A 17850-nucleotide genomic window follows, 5' to 3' on the forward strand; every position below is an offset into this window, starting at 1 on the left:
TTCGCCCCAAGTGCTATTTCTAGCCACCTCTTGAATATATTCAATGTTTTAGCATCAACTACTTCCTGTGGTAATGAATTCCACAGGCTCACCACTCTTAGGGTGAAGAAAGGTCTCCTCATCTCTGTCCGAAATGGTTTACCCTGAATCCGCAGACTGTCACCCCTGGTTCTGGACACACCCACCATTGGGTTATAGTTTCTATTCACACTTTTCTGCTCCTTGCCTTAACTGCCTTTTGTGAGGGCCATGAAGAATGCAGCACGCGTTTGTAGAGTCAAACACAAGTAACTTTATTTACAACAATATGTACACAGCAGCAGTAATTCACCATTGCTTCCTCCTCCAGCTGGTACCACACTGGCCTATTTATACAGCCTCCCACCCTCCACATTGTGGGAGCTCATATTCATCAAGCGTCATGGGGTAACCAATTGTCCCCAGTCAATAGGATCCGGGCAGGTTACAACACTGCCCAAGGTCTTAAGTATAATCTACTTGTTTCATCAGCATATTCAGCCACACCCTTCCGTTTTCTGTTGGTTTCTTATTCGACTTTCCTGTGGTTACAGGCTGTCTTATATTTCCTATATGCGTGGCCTCTTTTTACATCTAGCATTCAATCTTGGAGCACCAACAACCAGACCAGATGACAGGGCATAGCAACAAGTCAGAAACAAAGCTGGCTCTTCTCTGACTCTGACCTCCTAGCTGTATTTAAACAAAAGAAGAATAGACTTCTGGGTGCCCATGACGGCAAGCCGGCCAAGTTTGTCACATGTGCCATCTGCAGGAGGCGGCATTTGCACCGAGTGCCCATTCTCTCAACTTCAAGGCTGCAGAACAGTGCCAAATACATTTCAGTGACCCCACCAAGACATGTTATACCTGCAAAAGTGTCGTCTGCACTGTAGCTAATTTACGTGTCTGTAGTTTGGACTTGGCACCAAATGGAACCAGGGCTCTGATAAGCTATGTCTGAAATACCTAAGTTATTTGTTTGGAAATAGTCATTTGATACCACAGAACTTGAGCATTGCGAAAAAAACACATTTTGTTGAAGCTTTTCACCTTGCACTCATCAGAACAATCACAAGAATGCCAATGTTGGGCGAAGCAACAGCTTTATACATCTCCTGCAACAATGTTGTGAGATAGAGAACAAGAAATGTCAGCACTTGTGATTGTTTTGAGGAAGATTTTGAATTTAAGAAGCCAGCTTATGTCCGATGTTAGCTTGGGCAAGTTGACTGCACCACAAGTGAATCTCTTAGCTCTTTTTCATCAGGCGAAGTATAAACTCTGGCATGACTCGCCCCCTTGAAAAGAACTCTCACGTACTCGTGCACCTTTAGCAGTGAAAGTTAAAGTCGTGCCTCTCACCCTGAATTAATTCAATGACGAAAAAAAAAAGAGTTTGCTATTTTTTTGCAGATTGTAGATTGGGTTTCCGCTGTGCAGTCAAGCATGCCATGTAAATACTTGATTGAAATTCAACTCTTTTCTCCACCTCCCCTCTCCCTGCACTCTATTTATAGTCACATCAATAATCCTAAAGTGACATATTTACATTAAATGTGCCCTGTTGCTTAAAAAAAAAGCTGCAAAAGGTACATGAGCTCTCCTGAACCACCTGAGTAAGCAGGAACAGAGCATCTCATGAATTTTAAGCATGTGGCTCTTTTCTCTTTTATTTTTGCTGTGCCTTCAAGATTCGGCGACTTTATTCCCAGATGGTTTTGGTGTTCATCCCCATCACCATTTATCTGAGCTAATGCATTTTCCAATGCTGGTGTCAAAAGTATTCTCGTTGTCACGTTTTCCAAGGTCTGTTTCACCTCGACCAACTGTTGACATTATGATAATGGAAATGTACGATACTGACGCTGTAATTTTTTTTTTGTACATATACATATATATAGCCAGGTATAGGCAGTCCTGTGAGACGTACAAACACACAGGGAATACATCAGGCTTCTTCTCCATTGATCCAGATGGCAGCGGCCCACAGGGACCTTTGCTCGTCTATTGTAACATGACAGGTGAGATTGTCCTTTTTTAAGTTTCTAAGCATGTTCATTTACATCTTGCCAACAGAGCAGAAATGACAGTAAACACAATTATAGCTTGAATCCATAAAACACATGAGGGCAAAAAGATTGGGAAATGTGTCGTTCAGGTACAAGAAGAGGCAGTAAGTGAAGCAATTGTTAACAAGATACGATTCTTGCCAAATTAGATATTGATTAATCCTCCACTTGCCCACATTTGTTACACTCAAAGTGATAATTCAGTCATATTGTGGGCTCACGCAATTAGCCTGCACTAGTTTCTTTTCCTTGTGGTTTTTGACGGGAAGGTTTATTTCCTCAAATCCCGGGTCCAGGAACAGTACTTTCCTCCTGTTATATTTTGTCTTATTGTGTCTTATCCTTGCACTGACATTGTTGCCAGATCTGCTCCCGGGTTAAATGTGCCTGATCGTTTTCATGCTTTGTTTAGTTTTTGGTAAGCTATGCAGAGAATGGATGAATAATTTGCTAACTGCTCCCTGGTCAAGGGGACGACAGTTGACTTCAATCCTCTTGGGACAGGAAGGTGGACTAAGGGGCCAGAATTTGTGAGAATTGGCAGCCACAGTCGGGTTGCTGCTCCGCCCCTTTTCATTCAGCTCCGTCTGGGGCTGCATGTTTCTTGCCCAACCTACCTCGGGCTGGGTGAGAAAAAATGCCGCGCATTGGGTCCCCGAGGTCTTTGATGTGGGGCAGCAGCGTCGGTGGAAAGGAAGACACACGCCCTTTTTGCGGCACTAGCTGCCGTAAATGGAGTAAGTTGAAAGGACCCGGCCATTTTGAGAAGCCAGGGAGAAGGTGAGTGGGTAAGGTAGATCGGAAGGATGGGAAGTTGAGGGGGGAGGAGTAAAGGGGGAATTTGCGGGTTAGATGGGGGTCCCGAAGTGGGGGTTGGATGGATCGTTAGGGGTAGGATGGGGCAAAGTGGTATGGTGGGTTGTAAGACGTGGCGAAGGATAGGTTAGGGCTGGTCATGGGCAGTCACGGTGGGGGGGGGGGGGGGGTGCAGTTCTGGGCTCGTTTGGAACTCAGGAGACAAGTGGGGATGAGGGGCGGTGGTCAAGAGTTAGCTGGGTAATCGGGGGATCAGGAGGGTAGTCAAGGGTGTGGTGTTCAGGTGGCCAGAGCGGAATGGGGGTGTAGTCGGGTGGCCCATTGTGGGGAGCATTTTGGGGGGGGTTGGAAGGGGTGCAGAGTAGTGTAGCTACTCAGGATTTAGAAGCAGTTTTAAGGCTTCTAAATGTTTCTTGTATGGTAAACCACTGTTGCACCTGTATTGGGTGATGTACGGTGGGACCTGTACTACAGGTTTGCCGGTGGTTCCTGCCTGCTGGCTCTGCCCAGTAGGTGGAGTATAAATATGCGTGTCCTCCATTCAGCAGCCATTTTGCCAGCTGCTGTGGGAGGCCACACATCTTAGAGCAATAAAGTCTCAGTTTTTTCCAACTCTAGTCTTTGTTCAATTGATCGTGCCTCAATTTATTGCTTTAAGATTTTCTAGAAGATGGACCTCCGAATCAAACCAGATTGTCTGCAGCTGGATCCGCAATCAAGCGATGCCAGAAAGGACTTTAATCACTGGCTAGCTTGCTTCGAGGCGTTCATCAACTCAGCGACCACCCCTGTTCCGGAGGCTCAGAAGATACAGATCCTGTACTCAAGGTTGAGCTCCAATGTGTTTCCGCTGACCCAGGACGCCCAGTAAGCGGAGTATAAATATGCATGTCCTCCATTCAGCAGCCATTTTGCCAGCTGCTGTGGGAGGCCACACATCTTAGAGCAATAAAGCCTCAGTTGTATCCAACTCTAGTCTTTGTTCGATTGATCGTGCCTCATCTTGGTAACTACTCTGTTGAGAGAATCGGAACACTGGTGTGCCATCTCATCGGGGTGCTGAGAGTTTGGCGTGTTGAGGAAGTGTTGAGCTCCTTTCTATTTTTTCACCAGTAGGCAGTGGTTATTGGTGTACCTGAAGGGAAGGATCTAGCTCTGTGGTGAGTATCTGGTGAGCAGATAAGGTCTATTCTGTTGCTAAACTTTAAAATAGTGCAGGAATTTGTGGTAAGATTAGAAAAAAAGAAAATAAATTAATAAAATAATTAAGTAATTAATTAAATCACACAGGGATGGCAGGTCAGGTGATGTGTCTGAGGCTATATAAGGCTCTGGTCAGACCGCATTTGGAGTATTGTGAGCAGTTTTGAGCCCCGTATCTAAGGAAGGATGTGCTGGCCTCGGAAAGGGTCCAGAGGACGTTCACAAGAATGATCCCTGGAATGAAGAGCTTGTCGCATGAGGAACGTTTGAGGACTCTGAGTCTGTACTCGTTGGAGTTTAGAAGGATGAGAGGGGATCTTATTGAAACTGACAAGATACTGCGAGGCCTGGATAGAGTGGACGTGGAGAGGATGTTTCCACTTATAGGAAAAACTAGAAGCAGAGGACACAATCTCAGACTAAAGGGACGATCCTTGAAAACAGAGGTGAGGAGGAATTTCTTCTGCCAGAGGGAGGTGAATCTATGGAACTCTTTGCTGCAGAAGGCTGTGGAGGCCAAATCACTGAGTGTCTTTAAGACAGAGATATATAGGGGTTCTTGATTAATAAGGGGATCAGGGGTTATGAGGAGAAGGCATGAGAATGGGGGTGAGATTAATTGAATGGCGAAGCAGACTCTATGGGCCAAGTCAATTCTGGCCTTGCGTGACAGTGTAGAGTTTGCACTTTCTCTCCATGTCTGCATGGGATTCCTCCGGGTGCTCCCGATTCCTCCCACAGTCCAAAGATGTGCATTTATACGGTGGGGATACAGGGAGAGGGCTGGTAGGGTGCTCTTTCAGAGGGTGGGTATGGACTTGGTGGGCTGAATGTCCTCCTTCTGCACTGTAGAGATTCTATGAACTTTTGGATATGATTGTGATCCACGGCAAAAATGTCTGCAGTAAGTCTGCTGAGTAATTCGTAGAATGTTTTTTGGGACAGCATGTTCTGGAGCCAACCAGGGATCAGACTCTACTATACCTAGTATTGTGCAACGAGTAGGAGAAATCGATAACCTCACAGTCAAGGCACCTCCAGGTAGGCACCTCCAGGTAGCGGCAATCAGCATTTGATTGAATTTTACAATAAGTTTGAGAGAGAGAAAAGTGGGTCCAAGTCTAGTATTTTAAACTTAAATAAGGGGAATTATGAAAGCTGAGCTAGCTAAAGTGAACTGGCAAATTACTTTATGGGATAGGTCAATAGAGATGCTGTGGCAGACATTTAAGGGATAGTTCAGAATATGCGGAATAGATACATCCCAATGAGAAAGACAAGTTCCAATGGAGAACCCACCATCCAAGATCAGCTAAAAACATTAAAGATAGTATTAAACTTAAAGAAAAAGCATATGTTTGTGCCAGGATGGGTGGCAGATTAGAAGATTGGATAGAATATAAAATGCAGGAAAGGTGACCAAAATATTCGTAAGGAGAGAAAAATTAGAATACAAGAGAAAGTTAGCTAAAATATAAAGATGGACAGTAAGAGTTACTATACATATTTCACTAAGGGAAGAGTTAACAAAGTGACCGTAGGTCTAATGAAATGTCTGGGGAATTAATAATGGAAAATAAGGAATGGCACATGAATTGAACAGGCATGCTGCATCAATCTTCATGATGGATGACACAGATAACATCCAGGAAATAGCTTTAAGTTAGAAAATAGAATGGAGGGAGGAACTGTAGAATTTGTAGAAAAAATGCGTGGTAGGATAACTAGGATAAATAAACCAATAAACAACTAACACTAAATAACTGTCATGGAACTATTGCAAATACGTCTATCTCTCAGCACGGCCAACTCCAAGATCACATGGTGACCTGATGGGTTTACAATGCCAACTAGTGGTCGGAGGTCATGCAAAAGAAAATTATTTGCAAGCATTAAATTACTTTTAACATTTCATCATGATATGCATAACTATATACACGTTCAGATATCCTTTGTTCTACTTTACAGTCTGTTACAAGTTCAGTCTTTCTGGCTTGTGCCTTATTATTGCAGATCTTCTTAGTGTCTGCTGAACCTGCACAGGTTCTTTATGTTCTTTAATATTTGTCGTTTGTATTTGATACTGTTCTTGTGTTGATGTATCATCCTCTTGTTGTGTTAGTTCCATCTCCTGTTGCGTTGGTTCTGTATGGACTTCTGGTGTTTTAGGGCTGATGTATGCTTCTTCTGGTGGTTGCATCACAAATGGGTGCCGTACTTTGAGCAAAGCTCTTCTGTTCCATCTCAGAGTTTAGACCATTCATTGCCCTTGGAGTCTTCACTCTAACCGTAACCTCCGGCTGCAGATGTTGAAGTCTTTTGGCAGACCTATCATAGAAACCCTTCTGCCTCTTTTTCTGAGAGGTCAGTTGTCTCGCTAACGAGTGGTTCATGGGCTCATTAGACAAACGAAAGTCATACGTAGCTGCCTGTTCATTAACATTTGAGCAGGCGAGAGGCCATTGACTAGCGGTGTCGAACGTTAGCTGAGGAGCACAAGATAGGTATCCTCATGACTGTCGAGTGCTTTCTTTAGGAGCTGTTTGAAATCATTGCACTCCATTTTCAACCTTGCCATTCGATTGAGGGTAATGTGGGCTGGAAGTAACGAACAGAAAATCGTACTGCCGCGCAAATTCTGTCTATTCATAGCAGCCAAAACAAGGACCATTATCGCTCATGATCAAATCCGGAATGCCATGTCGCGCAGATATTTCTTTGACATTCTTGATCATACACCTTGCCATTGAATTCAACAGCTGTAGTTTGAGAATTAGTCAGTGACCAGAAGATACTCCTTTCCATTGAAATGGAAAAGGTCCATGCCAACCTTCCGCCACGGAGTAGTGACTGTCCCGCCTATCTGCATAGGTTCCTTGCTCCGCTTGCGCTGAAATCTTTGGCATGTTTCACAGTTCTCCACCATCAACTCAATGTCATGGTTGATCCCAGGCCAATAGACTGCCTCCCTGGATTTCCTCTTGCACTTTTCCATCCCTAAGTGCCCTTCATGCAACTTAATGAGGATCATTGACTGCAATGCCTGTGGAATCACAATCCGCTGATTTCATAGCAGAAACAGAAACAGAAGTGCCGTAATGTCACTTAATTCTGCACGACTATTATAGAAACTCTAACATGATCCTTTGGGCCATCCTTCATGTATGTAATTTATCACTTTCTGCAACATTGGGTCCAACTGGAGTGGTTCCTCAGTGCAGGTAGCTCTGGAAAGCGTGTCAGCCACGATAAGACGTTTACCTGGCGTAGACACCAACTCAAAATCATACCGCTGCAACTTCATAAACACTCGTTGCAGTCTCGGCGACTTCTCACTTAGATTGTTTTTTATGCTGGCGACCAGTGGCCTGTGGTCAGTCTCCACAATGAAGGTTGGAGGGCCATACACATAATCATGGAACTTTGTTAGCCCATTAATGAGCCCAAGACACTCTTTTTCAATTTGTGCGTATCACTGTTCTATTGAGCAGTGAAAGCAACAATCTCTGCCAGTCAGGAGGCCGCTTCTGTCAAAATTACTGAGTGAGTCCCACTGCCGACAAGTTGAGGGTTAGGACCAACATTTCACCCTGACATTGGAGCTCCCAGTCAACTGATGACTCAATTAGGAAGTAGATCAGAGTGGGCTGTGGGCATTGAGAAAACCAGGCAGAGCTTTAATGCAATTCCAAGATATGTTTAGCTGGCTGTCACTGTCTGAGAACACATACCAGATGGTTGTTTGGGCAATTCACTTGAGAGCATCGGGTACCCTTGAAACTGTGCCTGAGGATGATGGTGTGTAATTTGCAATATCGACTTGGCTGCCTTTCATGAACCTGCTCAATTTCCCTTCCGTAGACCTCAATGCAAAATGGAACTGGGCGTCCTGTATAATGTTTGACAAGTTTGATTGGTCAGCACTGCTGCATGTGTACAAGAAGGTAAAGCAAGTCTGAGGCCGAAGCTAATCAGTAACCATTACAGAATGCACTATCCCCAAACTGTATGTTAGCAGCAGGCATCCTGACAGCATATGGCAACATGCTGCACCAGACTCCATGCTGTCAGGTATGCCAGTAAGTGAAGATATGGTTGACCAGCATCTTGGCAGATAAGGCCACTCGGCATATAAACTGCCTGCTGATCGCTTGAGTGTGAAATGCAACGTAACATGCTGGCTGCCTTGGAATAGCCATCCAGGCTTATGATTGACAGTTTTTCACATTATGTTTGAACCATTGGCTGCCAAGAACTGCCCAGGAAATCGCGCCATGGCAGTCACTCATGGTAGCCAAAGGTGCATTAAGTCCTGTCTGCCCAGTGCCTTTCCATTTGTCATCCAGCATTAGCTCTCTCTCCCGATAATCTAAAATGTTTCTTCTTGTGTTAACATTCTTCCATGACCTTGTCCTATCCTCACTCCTCCAGTCCTCCAAGATCTCTGCCTCCCTCCAATTACTGTCCCTTCTGCACCCATGATTTCCTTTCCCCCTCCCTGCTCCAGGAAGCTTATTTAACTCTACCTCTTCAACAAAATATTTGATCACTTTTATCTCTTTTTTTCTTTGTCAAGTATTTGACTGATTACAGTCCGGTGACTTGCTTTGGGACATTTCCAACAAGTTGTTATTCTCGGGTATAGCTACGTGCCCCTCTGCCCACAGCTGTGGGTACGCAGCTACAAGAAGGTGGGTGAGTCCCACCTCAAGGGCTGCAAAATCTGCCTCTTCACTTGGTCTTTCTCCAGCTGCAAAAAACAAAAGCTCCAAGATTGGGCGAGGCACATGGAGAAAATCGTTGCTGGTACAATTCTTTCTTTCAAAAATAAGTTATAAATTATTAAGAACATTCACCTGATAAGGTGCCAATCTCTGCTGCTTTTCTTGTTTGGTTGGAACAGGCAGAGGTGGGTCGCCCACCACGATAAGGAAGAACCATCTGCAGAGAACCATCCTAGTCCCGGCAATAGGCCAGAATTTTACGCATTTCCACCAGTGGTTATGAGGTGCGGGGATGACCCATGGAGGGTAAAATATCATGGAAAGGTGTCCGACCCGGACGTGATTTTATGGCGAAGCTGACATGGCATCAAAGCGGGAGGCCTGCCGATGCTCCTATTATGGCCCTCAAGTGACCACTTAACATCTGCTGCCTTAGCCAAAAGTGTTTAAAGCAGCAGCTGTTACAAGTGTCAGAGGCGTCCTCAAACGCCACATGCATTGAAAGGACTTCAAACCACTTGACAGCCTTTGAAATGCACTTACTCTATTCAATTTCACACAGCAATTAATTGCATTAGCCCTTGATTGATGTTTTTATTGTTCCAGAGACAGCTGCCTGGTGGATTGTTCATCTATCTTTCACTTCACGCTTGAATGCATCTCAAGTGTCCTGCTTTGATGCTAATCACAATGTTTATAAACTCTCTTGCTGTGATTGACGGCATCTCACCACAACGAAAGCGGCTGAGTGGTTTCACCGCAGAAAGCACTTACTGATGAGAGCCACCCCCCTGCCCTTGCTGCCAACCCCACATCCCACCCACCACCATTCCACCCCCCACCCCCCGCCAGTGACCCTACTCTTTGACTCTTCCCTTGTGAATATACAAACATGTGATTAGGAGCTGGAGTAGGCCACTCGGCCCCTCGAGCCTGCCCCACCATTCCAATAAGATCGTGGCTCATCTGATTGTTACCTCAGCCCCACATTCTCGCCTACCCCCCCATAAACTCTCACCCCTTCGTTAATCAAGAATCTATCCAGCTCTGCCTTAAAAATGTTCAAAGGCGCTGCCTCCACTGCGTTTTGGGGATGAGAGTCCCCGAGACTCACAAAAGTCTGAGAGGAATAACTTATAATATAATAATAATAACCACTTAGTGTCACAAGTAGGCTTCAATGAAGTTACTGTGGAAAGCCCCTAGTTGCCACATTCCAGCACTTGTTCGGGGAGGCCGGTACGGGAATTGAACCCGCATCACGGGAATGTTCTGCATTACAAGCCAGCTGTCTTAGCCCACTCATTTCTACTCATTTCCACCTTAAATGAGTAACCCTTTATTTTAAAACAGTGAGCCTTAGTCCTAGATTCTCTGACAGGAGGAAACATTCGCTCCACATCCAACCTGTCAATACCCCGCAGGATTTTAAAAGATTTCGAGCAAATCAAATCTTCATTCTCCCCATGGCCAGCAATCCAGCGACAACTGTGGGCAGCACGGTAGCATTGTGGATAGCACAATTGCTTCACAGCTCCAGGGTCCCAGGTTCGATTCTGACTTGGGCCACTGACTGTGCGGAGTCTGCACATCCTCCCCGTATCTGCGTGGGTTTCCTCCGGGTGCTCCGGTTTCCTCCCACAGTCCAAAGATGTGCAGGTTAGGTGGATTGGCCATGACAAATTGCCCTTAGTGTCCAAAATTGCCCTTAGTGTTGGGTGGGGTTTCTGGGTTATGGGGATAGGGTGGTGGTGTTGACCTTGGGTAGAGTGCTCTTTCCAAGAGCCGGTGCAGACTCGACGGGCCGAATGGCCTCCTTCTGCACTGTAAATTCTATGATAATCTATGAACTGATCCACCGGCCTCCGATTGACCGGTGGCTCTCGGACAGTGGGACCTCTGCCTCTGGGGGTCTTGATGCTGAGGAAGGCCCATGGCTGACATTTCAATTCCCTGAGTAGCGCACATTGCGGAAAGCCCACCTGAAGAGAGGTGACGTGGGACTTTCATCAGGTCTTCTGCTGATGGCCATTCGTCCCCTTGCCTCCATAAGATTGCACTCATTGATTTTGAAGTAATTCTAGTTGAAGCATAAATATCGGCCAGGACACTGGGGAAAATTTGCCCACTCTTCGAAATCATGGAATCCCTACAGTGCAAAAAGAGGCCATTTGGCCCATTGAGTGTGCACCTACCCTCCGAAAGAGCACTCTGCCCAGACCCACTCACCTGCCCACCCAGCCCTATCCCCTAAAACCTAACCTGCACATCTTTGGACATCAAGTGGCAATTTAGCTTTGCCAATCCACCCAACCTTGGACTGTGGGAGGAAACCGGAGCACCCGGTGGAAACCCACGCAGACATGGGGAGAAAGTGCAAACTCGATACAGTCACCCAATCCAGAATCGAACCCGGATCCCTGCAGCTGTGAATCAGCAGTGCTAACCCCTGTGCCATCATTCCACCTGTGCCATGGCATGCTTTCTGTCCACCAGGGAGCGAGGATTTGCCTCTGGTTGAACAATTCTCCTAATAGAGCAGTGCTCCCTCACTCACTGATACATTGGCCTGAACTTTGTGCTCAAGTTTCTGCAGTGAGACTTCAATCTTTCTGACACAGAAAGGGGAATACTGCCCACTGATCCGCCGTTGACATCAAGGAGGAAAGCGGATGTACAAATGCATTGAAATTAGGGGTTAGGAGAATGAAAAGTGTGCTTTGCAGCCAGTGAATTCTGATGTCAGGATCAGTCATTGTTCAAGTCCACATGAGAGTGTTGGACAGATATTTGCTGAAGAATGAAGACACATATGTTAAGCAAAATAATTTCACAAAACAAATAGTATAAGGGAAGCCATCATTGGCTCCCCATTGGGACTCATGCAAGCTTCTCAGGTCGGGCGGGGGGGGAGGGGGGGGGGGGGCGATGCCAGACCCCGAATGAGCTAACTTAAAACCAGGATCAAAATAGAGCCTGGTGTGATTAGTCCTCCTAGTTAGGATTGTACTGGGAGCGATGTGCTGCGTTATACAGACCTTTGTAAATGGTGTAAATAAATCTATGTTTGTTGCCCACCAGTCTCCTCTGAATTATTAAGCTAGTAACCTAGAGGCCCAGCCTAATAATACTCTGGGGACACCTCATCAAATTCCATCGCAGCGGACGGGGGAATTTTAAATCCAGTTAACAAAATCTGCAATGTGACCTTGACACTTCTCATTGATTGTTGCGAAAGCCCACCTGGTTTACTAATGCCTGTTTAGGGGAGGAAATGTGCCATCCTTACTTGGGTCTGGCCTACTTGTGACTTCAGGTCCACAGCCATGTAGTTGACTCTCACCTGCCCTCTGAAATGGCTTAGCTAAGCTTCTCAGTTCAAGGGCAATCAGGAATGGGCAACAAGTCCTGGCCTTGCCAGGGATACCCAGATCCCACGAATGAATAAAAATAAACATATCCCACACCCTGGGTTAACCAAGCTCGATGGAGTCCCTGCGTTAAGCGTGCGGGTCAGCAAAGCACTAGGTCTGGAATTGAGGTCTGGCAATACAATTGACGGGAATTCATTTCTGGAGGAATAGAATTCAAGAGCAGAGTAAGTATTGTAAACTGGGAGCCTGTGGCGTCGTGGGAAGGTCACTGGACTAGTAATTCACAGGCCCAGGATGATATGCGGGGTAATGGCTTCAATTCCCACCACGATAGTTGGTGGACTTTGAATTCAATCAACAAAATCCAGAATGTGACCATGACAACTGTTATCAATTGTCATTAGAGCCCATCTGGTTCTCCTTTCGAGAAGGAAATCTGCCATCCTTTCCCGGTCTGGCCTAGATGTGACTCCAGATCCACATCAACATGGTTGACTACTAATTGCCCTCTGAAATGGCCTAGCAAGTCACTCAGTTCAAGGGAAATTAGGATGGGCAACAAATGTTAGCCTCGCAGGTGACCCGCACATCCCATGAAAGAATAAGGGAAATATATATACATAGAATATTGTTTAGGTCATACCCATGCCTTCAGTTCTGGTCTCCATATTGCAAAAAGGATATAGAGGTTCTAGAGAAGACTAGGGGCTTTTCACAGTAACTTCATTGAAGCCTACTTGTGACAATAAGCGATTATTATTATTATTATTATTATTAATTATACTTAGGAGCCTGAGACCGGAAGTGAGAAGTTATACTGTCAGGAAAGACCAAACTGACTGGGGCACTTAACTCTGAAAAAGTGATGGCTGAGGGATGACCTCGTAGATGTCCTTAAAATTATGAACAAGTTCAATAGTGGAGATGTAGGAAAGATGTTTGTATTTGTGGGGGGACGGGGTTACATTTAATGCAACACTGGGAGTCATAAATATACGATTATCGCTAATAATTAGAATTATCTCCCAGGATTTGGTCATTGTATTTATTGTGCGTTTCTGAATGCCCTTGGAAAGGTGGTGGTGAACTGCCTTCTCGAACCGTTGCAGTCCATGTGGTGGAGGTGGTGTTCTGATGCCTTTACTCTTCTTGATGGTTGAGGTCGCTGGTTTGGAAGGTGCTGTCTGAGGAGGGTCGGTGGGTTTCTGCAGTGCATCTTGATGATTGTATACACGGTTGCCATTGTACACGGCAGTGGAGGGAGTGAATGTTGAAGGTAGTGGGTGGGGTGCCAAACAAGCAGGTTGTTTTGTCTTGAATGGCGTCAAGCTTCTTGGGTACTATGGAACAACATTGGGAGTCAGCTACTTGCCACAGAATTCCTAGTTTCTGACCTGCACTCGCCACCGCTATATTTATATGGCTAGTCCAGTTAAACTTTTGGTCAGGGTGCTGAGCGTGGGGGGAGATTCAGAGATGATAATGTCATTGAACATGAGTGGGGAGGTGGCTTGATTCTCTCTTGTTGGAGATTTCCATTGCCCTTGCACAGCACAAATGTTAATTGCCACTCATTGCCCAAAGCCTGAATGTTGTCTCGATATTGTGCGGATGAGCATGAAACACTTCCAGAGAGGAATTTAGGGAAAGTTCTTTACTCACAGTGGCTTGAAATCAGGAACTTGCTGCTACAAGGAATAATTGAGACAAATAGCATAGCTGCATATAAGGAGAAACTAAATAAAGACAGGGAGAAAGGAATTAAAAGATGTTGATCGAATGAGATGAAGTAACATGGGGGAAAATCGTGTGGCACATAAAAGTAGCCATAGATTAGTTGGGTCGTGTCACCTGTTTGTGTGCTGTACATACTACGTAATACAACTCAAATTGAATTCTATATTTCTGCAACCGAGGGATTGATTGATATTCAGTGTTAGCAGTCAGCACAGAATTCTGATTTGCAATGAGCAGGGCCCAGGCTTGGAGGAAGTGCTCGGGCTTGCATTGAAGGCAAACGAATGCTGAGCATATAATCATAATGACGATAGATTGTCGCAATGGGTAAAACACCAATTGATTTTCTGTTTACCACTCTTGTTCAAGGCTGTACAATGAGCTGTTACATTCCATTAACGTTTTGTACTCCTTATTCTGACAGAAGATACAACCTGGACCATAATTCAGCACAACAACACGAAGGAAACCAAATTACGTGGTTCGCCCAATCACAATGAGCCTTATATTGTGTCCTTCAACTATAGCGCCAACGTGAAACAGCTGCAAACCATGATTAACAGCGCTGAGCACTGTGAGCAGGAGATTGGCTACCACTGCAAGAACTCGCGCCTTCTGAATACACCTGGTAAGTGTAGCCACTGATGCCTTTAATTGCACCAAGTCAACTGGCCTTGAATGTGCAATGCAATTCACCTCCCCTACTGGTGAGGTACCAAGATTGCTGTGAAATTGGTCTTTGACTTTCAGTGTTACAACAACATGCTGTTGTCCTCCAGTGGAACCTGATTAATTCCTCCATCCCCCAAAGATTGGCACATACAAAACTCCCATAGTTAAGAGGAGAGGCTAAGAAAGGAAGCACTGGCATTTATATGGCATCTTTCATGACCTTGCATTTCAAGTCAAGAATGTAGTTTGAGTTGTCGCCACTCTTGTCGAGAAACATGGCAGCTAAACTGCTACAGCAAAGTCCCACTAAATTCAAAACCCACGATCACTACCTTCTAGAAGGCCAAGGGCAGCAGGTACCTGGGAACCCCACCACTGAGAGTCTCTCACCATCCTGACTTGGAAATATATCGCTGTTCCTGCACTGTTGCTGGCTCAAAATCCTGGAACTCACTCCCTAATAGCACTGTGGGTGTATCTACACCTCAGGGGCTGCAGCGGTTCAAGTAAGCAACTCACCACCACCACCTTCCCAAGTGTAATTGAGGATGGGCAATAAATGCTGGCCCAGCCAGCGAAGTCCACATCCCGTAAGAAATGCATGTTTTCAAAATAGCCTGAGATAAATGACGAGGTAGATGTTGTGATGGAATTGAGTGAGGGATAATGTTGGACAGGAGCACCCTTCCTTCTTGATGAATGCCATCGATCTTTCACATCCAAGGAGTCTCGGTGTAACACTTCATCTGAAAGAGAGCACTTCCAACAGTGCGGCACTCCCTTCCCGGTGTTGATCAGTCTGGATTTTGTAATCAAGATTGAGTGAAACCTGAACCTACCACTTCCTGACTCCAAGGTGAGAGTACGACCAACGTAGCCTCAGGCAAAGAGGCTGAAATGGTTTTCAAAAGGGAATAGGACATTTTGGCATGACGTAGCAGAAGTTTTCGAAATAAAAAAAATTAAATGGATTGATAACATTTAGCAGAACCGTTTGTTCATTTTGAGAAAGGATTTTGATTACAAGGGAACATCGCAAGAAATTTGCAGTTAATCAGAATTTTGGGCACTGCTATTTTCCACCATGGAAAACTCACATTTGGAGTAAGTTAGTGGGCAGTAGTTGAAGGAAAACTGTTCTTACTTCTTTAGTCTGGCATTCATCTGTCACACTTTAGGTGTCACATCTCCCTCTGTTGAATGTATAGAATAAAGAAAGTTAAAACCAGTCACTTCAAGCTTTATTTTCTTTCTATACCCTAGTATCCTACCTTTCTTTGAAAGCAACTGTCAGCTTACTTTCAGTTGACCTCAGGATGTGCCTGTTTAGACCACTGCCCCAAAGGAAGTTCCCATGCAGTTGGCATAAAGGTGTAGGTCAAGGTACCAATAGTTCCATTAACCCTCTCGGATGGATGTAACAGATCCCCTGGCACAATTTCATGGGAGTTCGCTCTGTAATGTTCTTGTCGGATGGCCTGATTTATATTACAAGAACACTTGTAGCTCAAACTATAAACGATTTATGAACATTAATTGTGGGTCAACTACATACAAAACCGCAGATGAATAACAGTATTAACATGCACAAGCAACAGCTCTCTTCCCTGCTCTCCAGTCAGTCTGAGGTCACCTGGCTCTCACGTTCACTTATAAACTAGTGAGACTCCTAGTGGGCAGTCGGTGAATTACAACACAACCATGATACCACTACACTCCCCGGGACTTGTCATGGCCAATAGTAACCTCTCAACTAACATCACTATCAGGCCATTATCACCTCGCTGTTTTGGGGATCTTGCTGTGCACAAGTAGGGCTGGTTTGGCTCAGTGGGCTGGACAGCTGGTTTGTGATGCAGAACAAGGCCAGCAGCACGGGTTCAATTCCTGCACGGGTTCAATTCCCGTACCAGCTGAGAATTCTGAATTCCCCCTCTGTGTACACGAAGGCGCCGGAAGATGGCGACTAGGGGATTTTCACAGTAACTTCATACTTGTGACAATAAAAGGTGATTAATATTATTAAATTGGCTGCCGTGTTTCCTACGACACTTCCTAAATGACAGAATTGGCTTTAAATTGGGTCATGAAAGTTGCTATATAGTTTCAAACATTTCTGCGTAGCCCACATGGAAATGTTTTTCCTGATCCCAACACACAGAAGTGATTGGCTGGAAGCGAACTCTCCGCCCTTCAATCTGGAAGAAGCCTCACCTCAGAGACCTGCCAGCCAATGTGATTGGCTGTGAGCTACGTAGTCTCAGCATCACAAACCAGCTGTCCAGCCCACTGAGCTAACCCAGCCCTACTTGTGCACAGCAAGATCCCACAAACAGCGAGGTGATAATGACCTGATAGTGATGTTGGTTGAGGGATTAGTATTGGCCACGCCAAGTCCCGGGGAGTGTAGTGGTATCATGGTTGTGTTGTAATTCACCGACTGCCCACTAGGGGTCTCACTAGTTTAAAAGTGAATGTTAGAGTCAGGCGGCCTCAGACTGACTGGAGAGCAGGGAAGAGAGCGGTCGAAGCTGCTGGGACTGCAAGCAATCATCCACTAAAAGTGCTGGAGCCCCAAGATTGAGATAAGTGCAGAGATTTGTGGCGCGGTGGGGCGGGGAGGCCTGGGAGTGGCGTGGAGAGAGGCTAGGAGAGGTCATGCTTTGAAATCCAGGTGTGAAGGGAGAGCTGTGGGGCCCAGACCTTGGGGATGGGTGCCTGATTTCAAAAAGGAGCCAGTAATAGAGGCTCCCCCACCCAATCACCAGCCACCAGCCCAAGACCTGTTGAGCATCAGATCCATCCTGCCTTCCATAAACCTTTCTTGCTGGGCTCAGGATTGGAGCCACGATGGGAAGTAGTCATTAATTGGGGAAAGAAGGCGTGTGTCACCCTAGGCCCCACCTGCCCCCTGAAAAATGGTGAACAGACCGGGGTGGTTGAGTGGTGACTGAAAGGGCCACCCAATGAATTTCACGACACCCCTCCCCACCATCAGGGTCCCATTAAACCCTGCCCTCTGTGTAATTGTTAGGAAGGAATAAAGTTTCCCGGTTGAGGCCTGTTACTTTTAAACCCGGGGGTTAAGATCTGATACACGTGGTGGAGGTAGGGGCAGTAAGCGGATTTCAGCCGTGAAAACTCCGTCAATGTGTTTCAACACAATCGCTGAAAAGTGACAGAATGAATCAGAATTGTTTCTGTCGATGTCAGCGATCAGCTAACTGTGAGAAG

General features: G+C 45.7%; 1 protein-coding gene across 2 annotated transcripts in view; it reads left to right on the forward strand.

Moving 5' to 3' along the window:
- Nucleotides 1-17850, forward strand: part of LOC140387024 (contactin-associated protein-like 5) — a 1394308-nt gene that overhangs the window by 818608 nt on the left and 557850 nt on the right. For both annotated transcript variants that reach the window (XM_072470006.1, XM_072470014.1), the window contains exons 12-13: nucleotides 1923-2042; nucleotides 14369-14572. In XM_072470006.1, the coding sequence (XP_072326107.1) occupies nucleotides 1923-2042; nucleotides 14369-14572 (324 nt within the window). The remainder of the gene's footprint in view (nucleotides 1-1922; nucleotides 2043-14368; nucleotides 14573-17850) is intronic.

This window comes from Scyliorhinus torazame, chromosome 2, assembly GCF_047496885.1.
Source record: "Scyliorhinus torazame isolate Kashiwa2021f chromosome 2, sScyTor2.1, whole genome shotgun sequence".
NCBI lineage: Eukaryota > Metazoa > Chordata > Chondrichthyes > Carcharhiniformes > Scyliorhinidae > Scyliorhinus > Scyliorhinus torazame.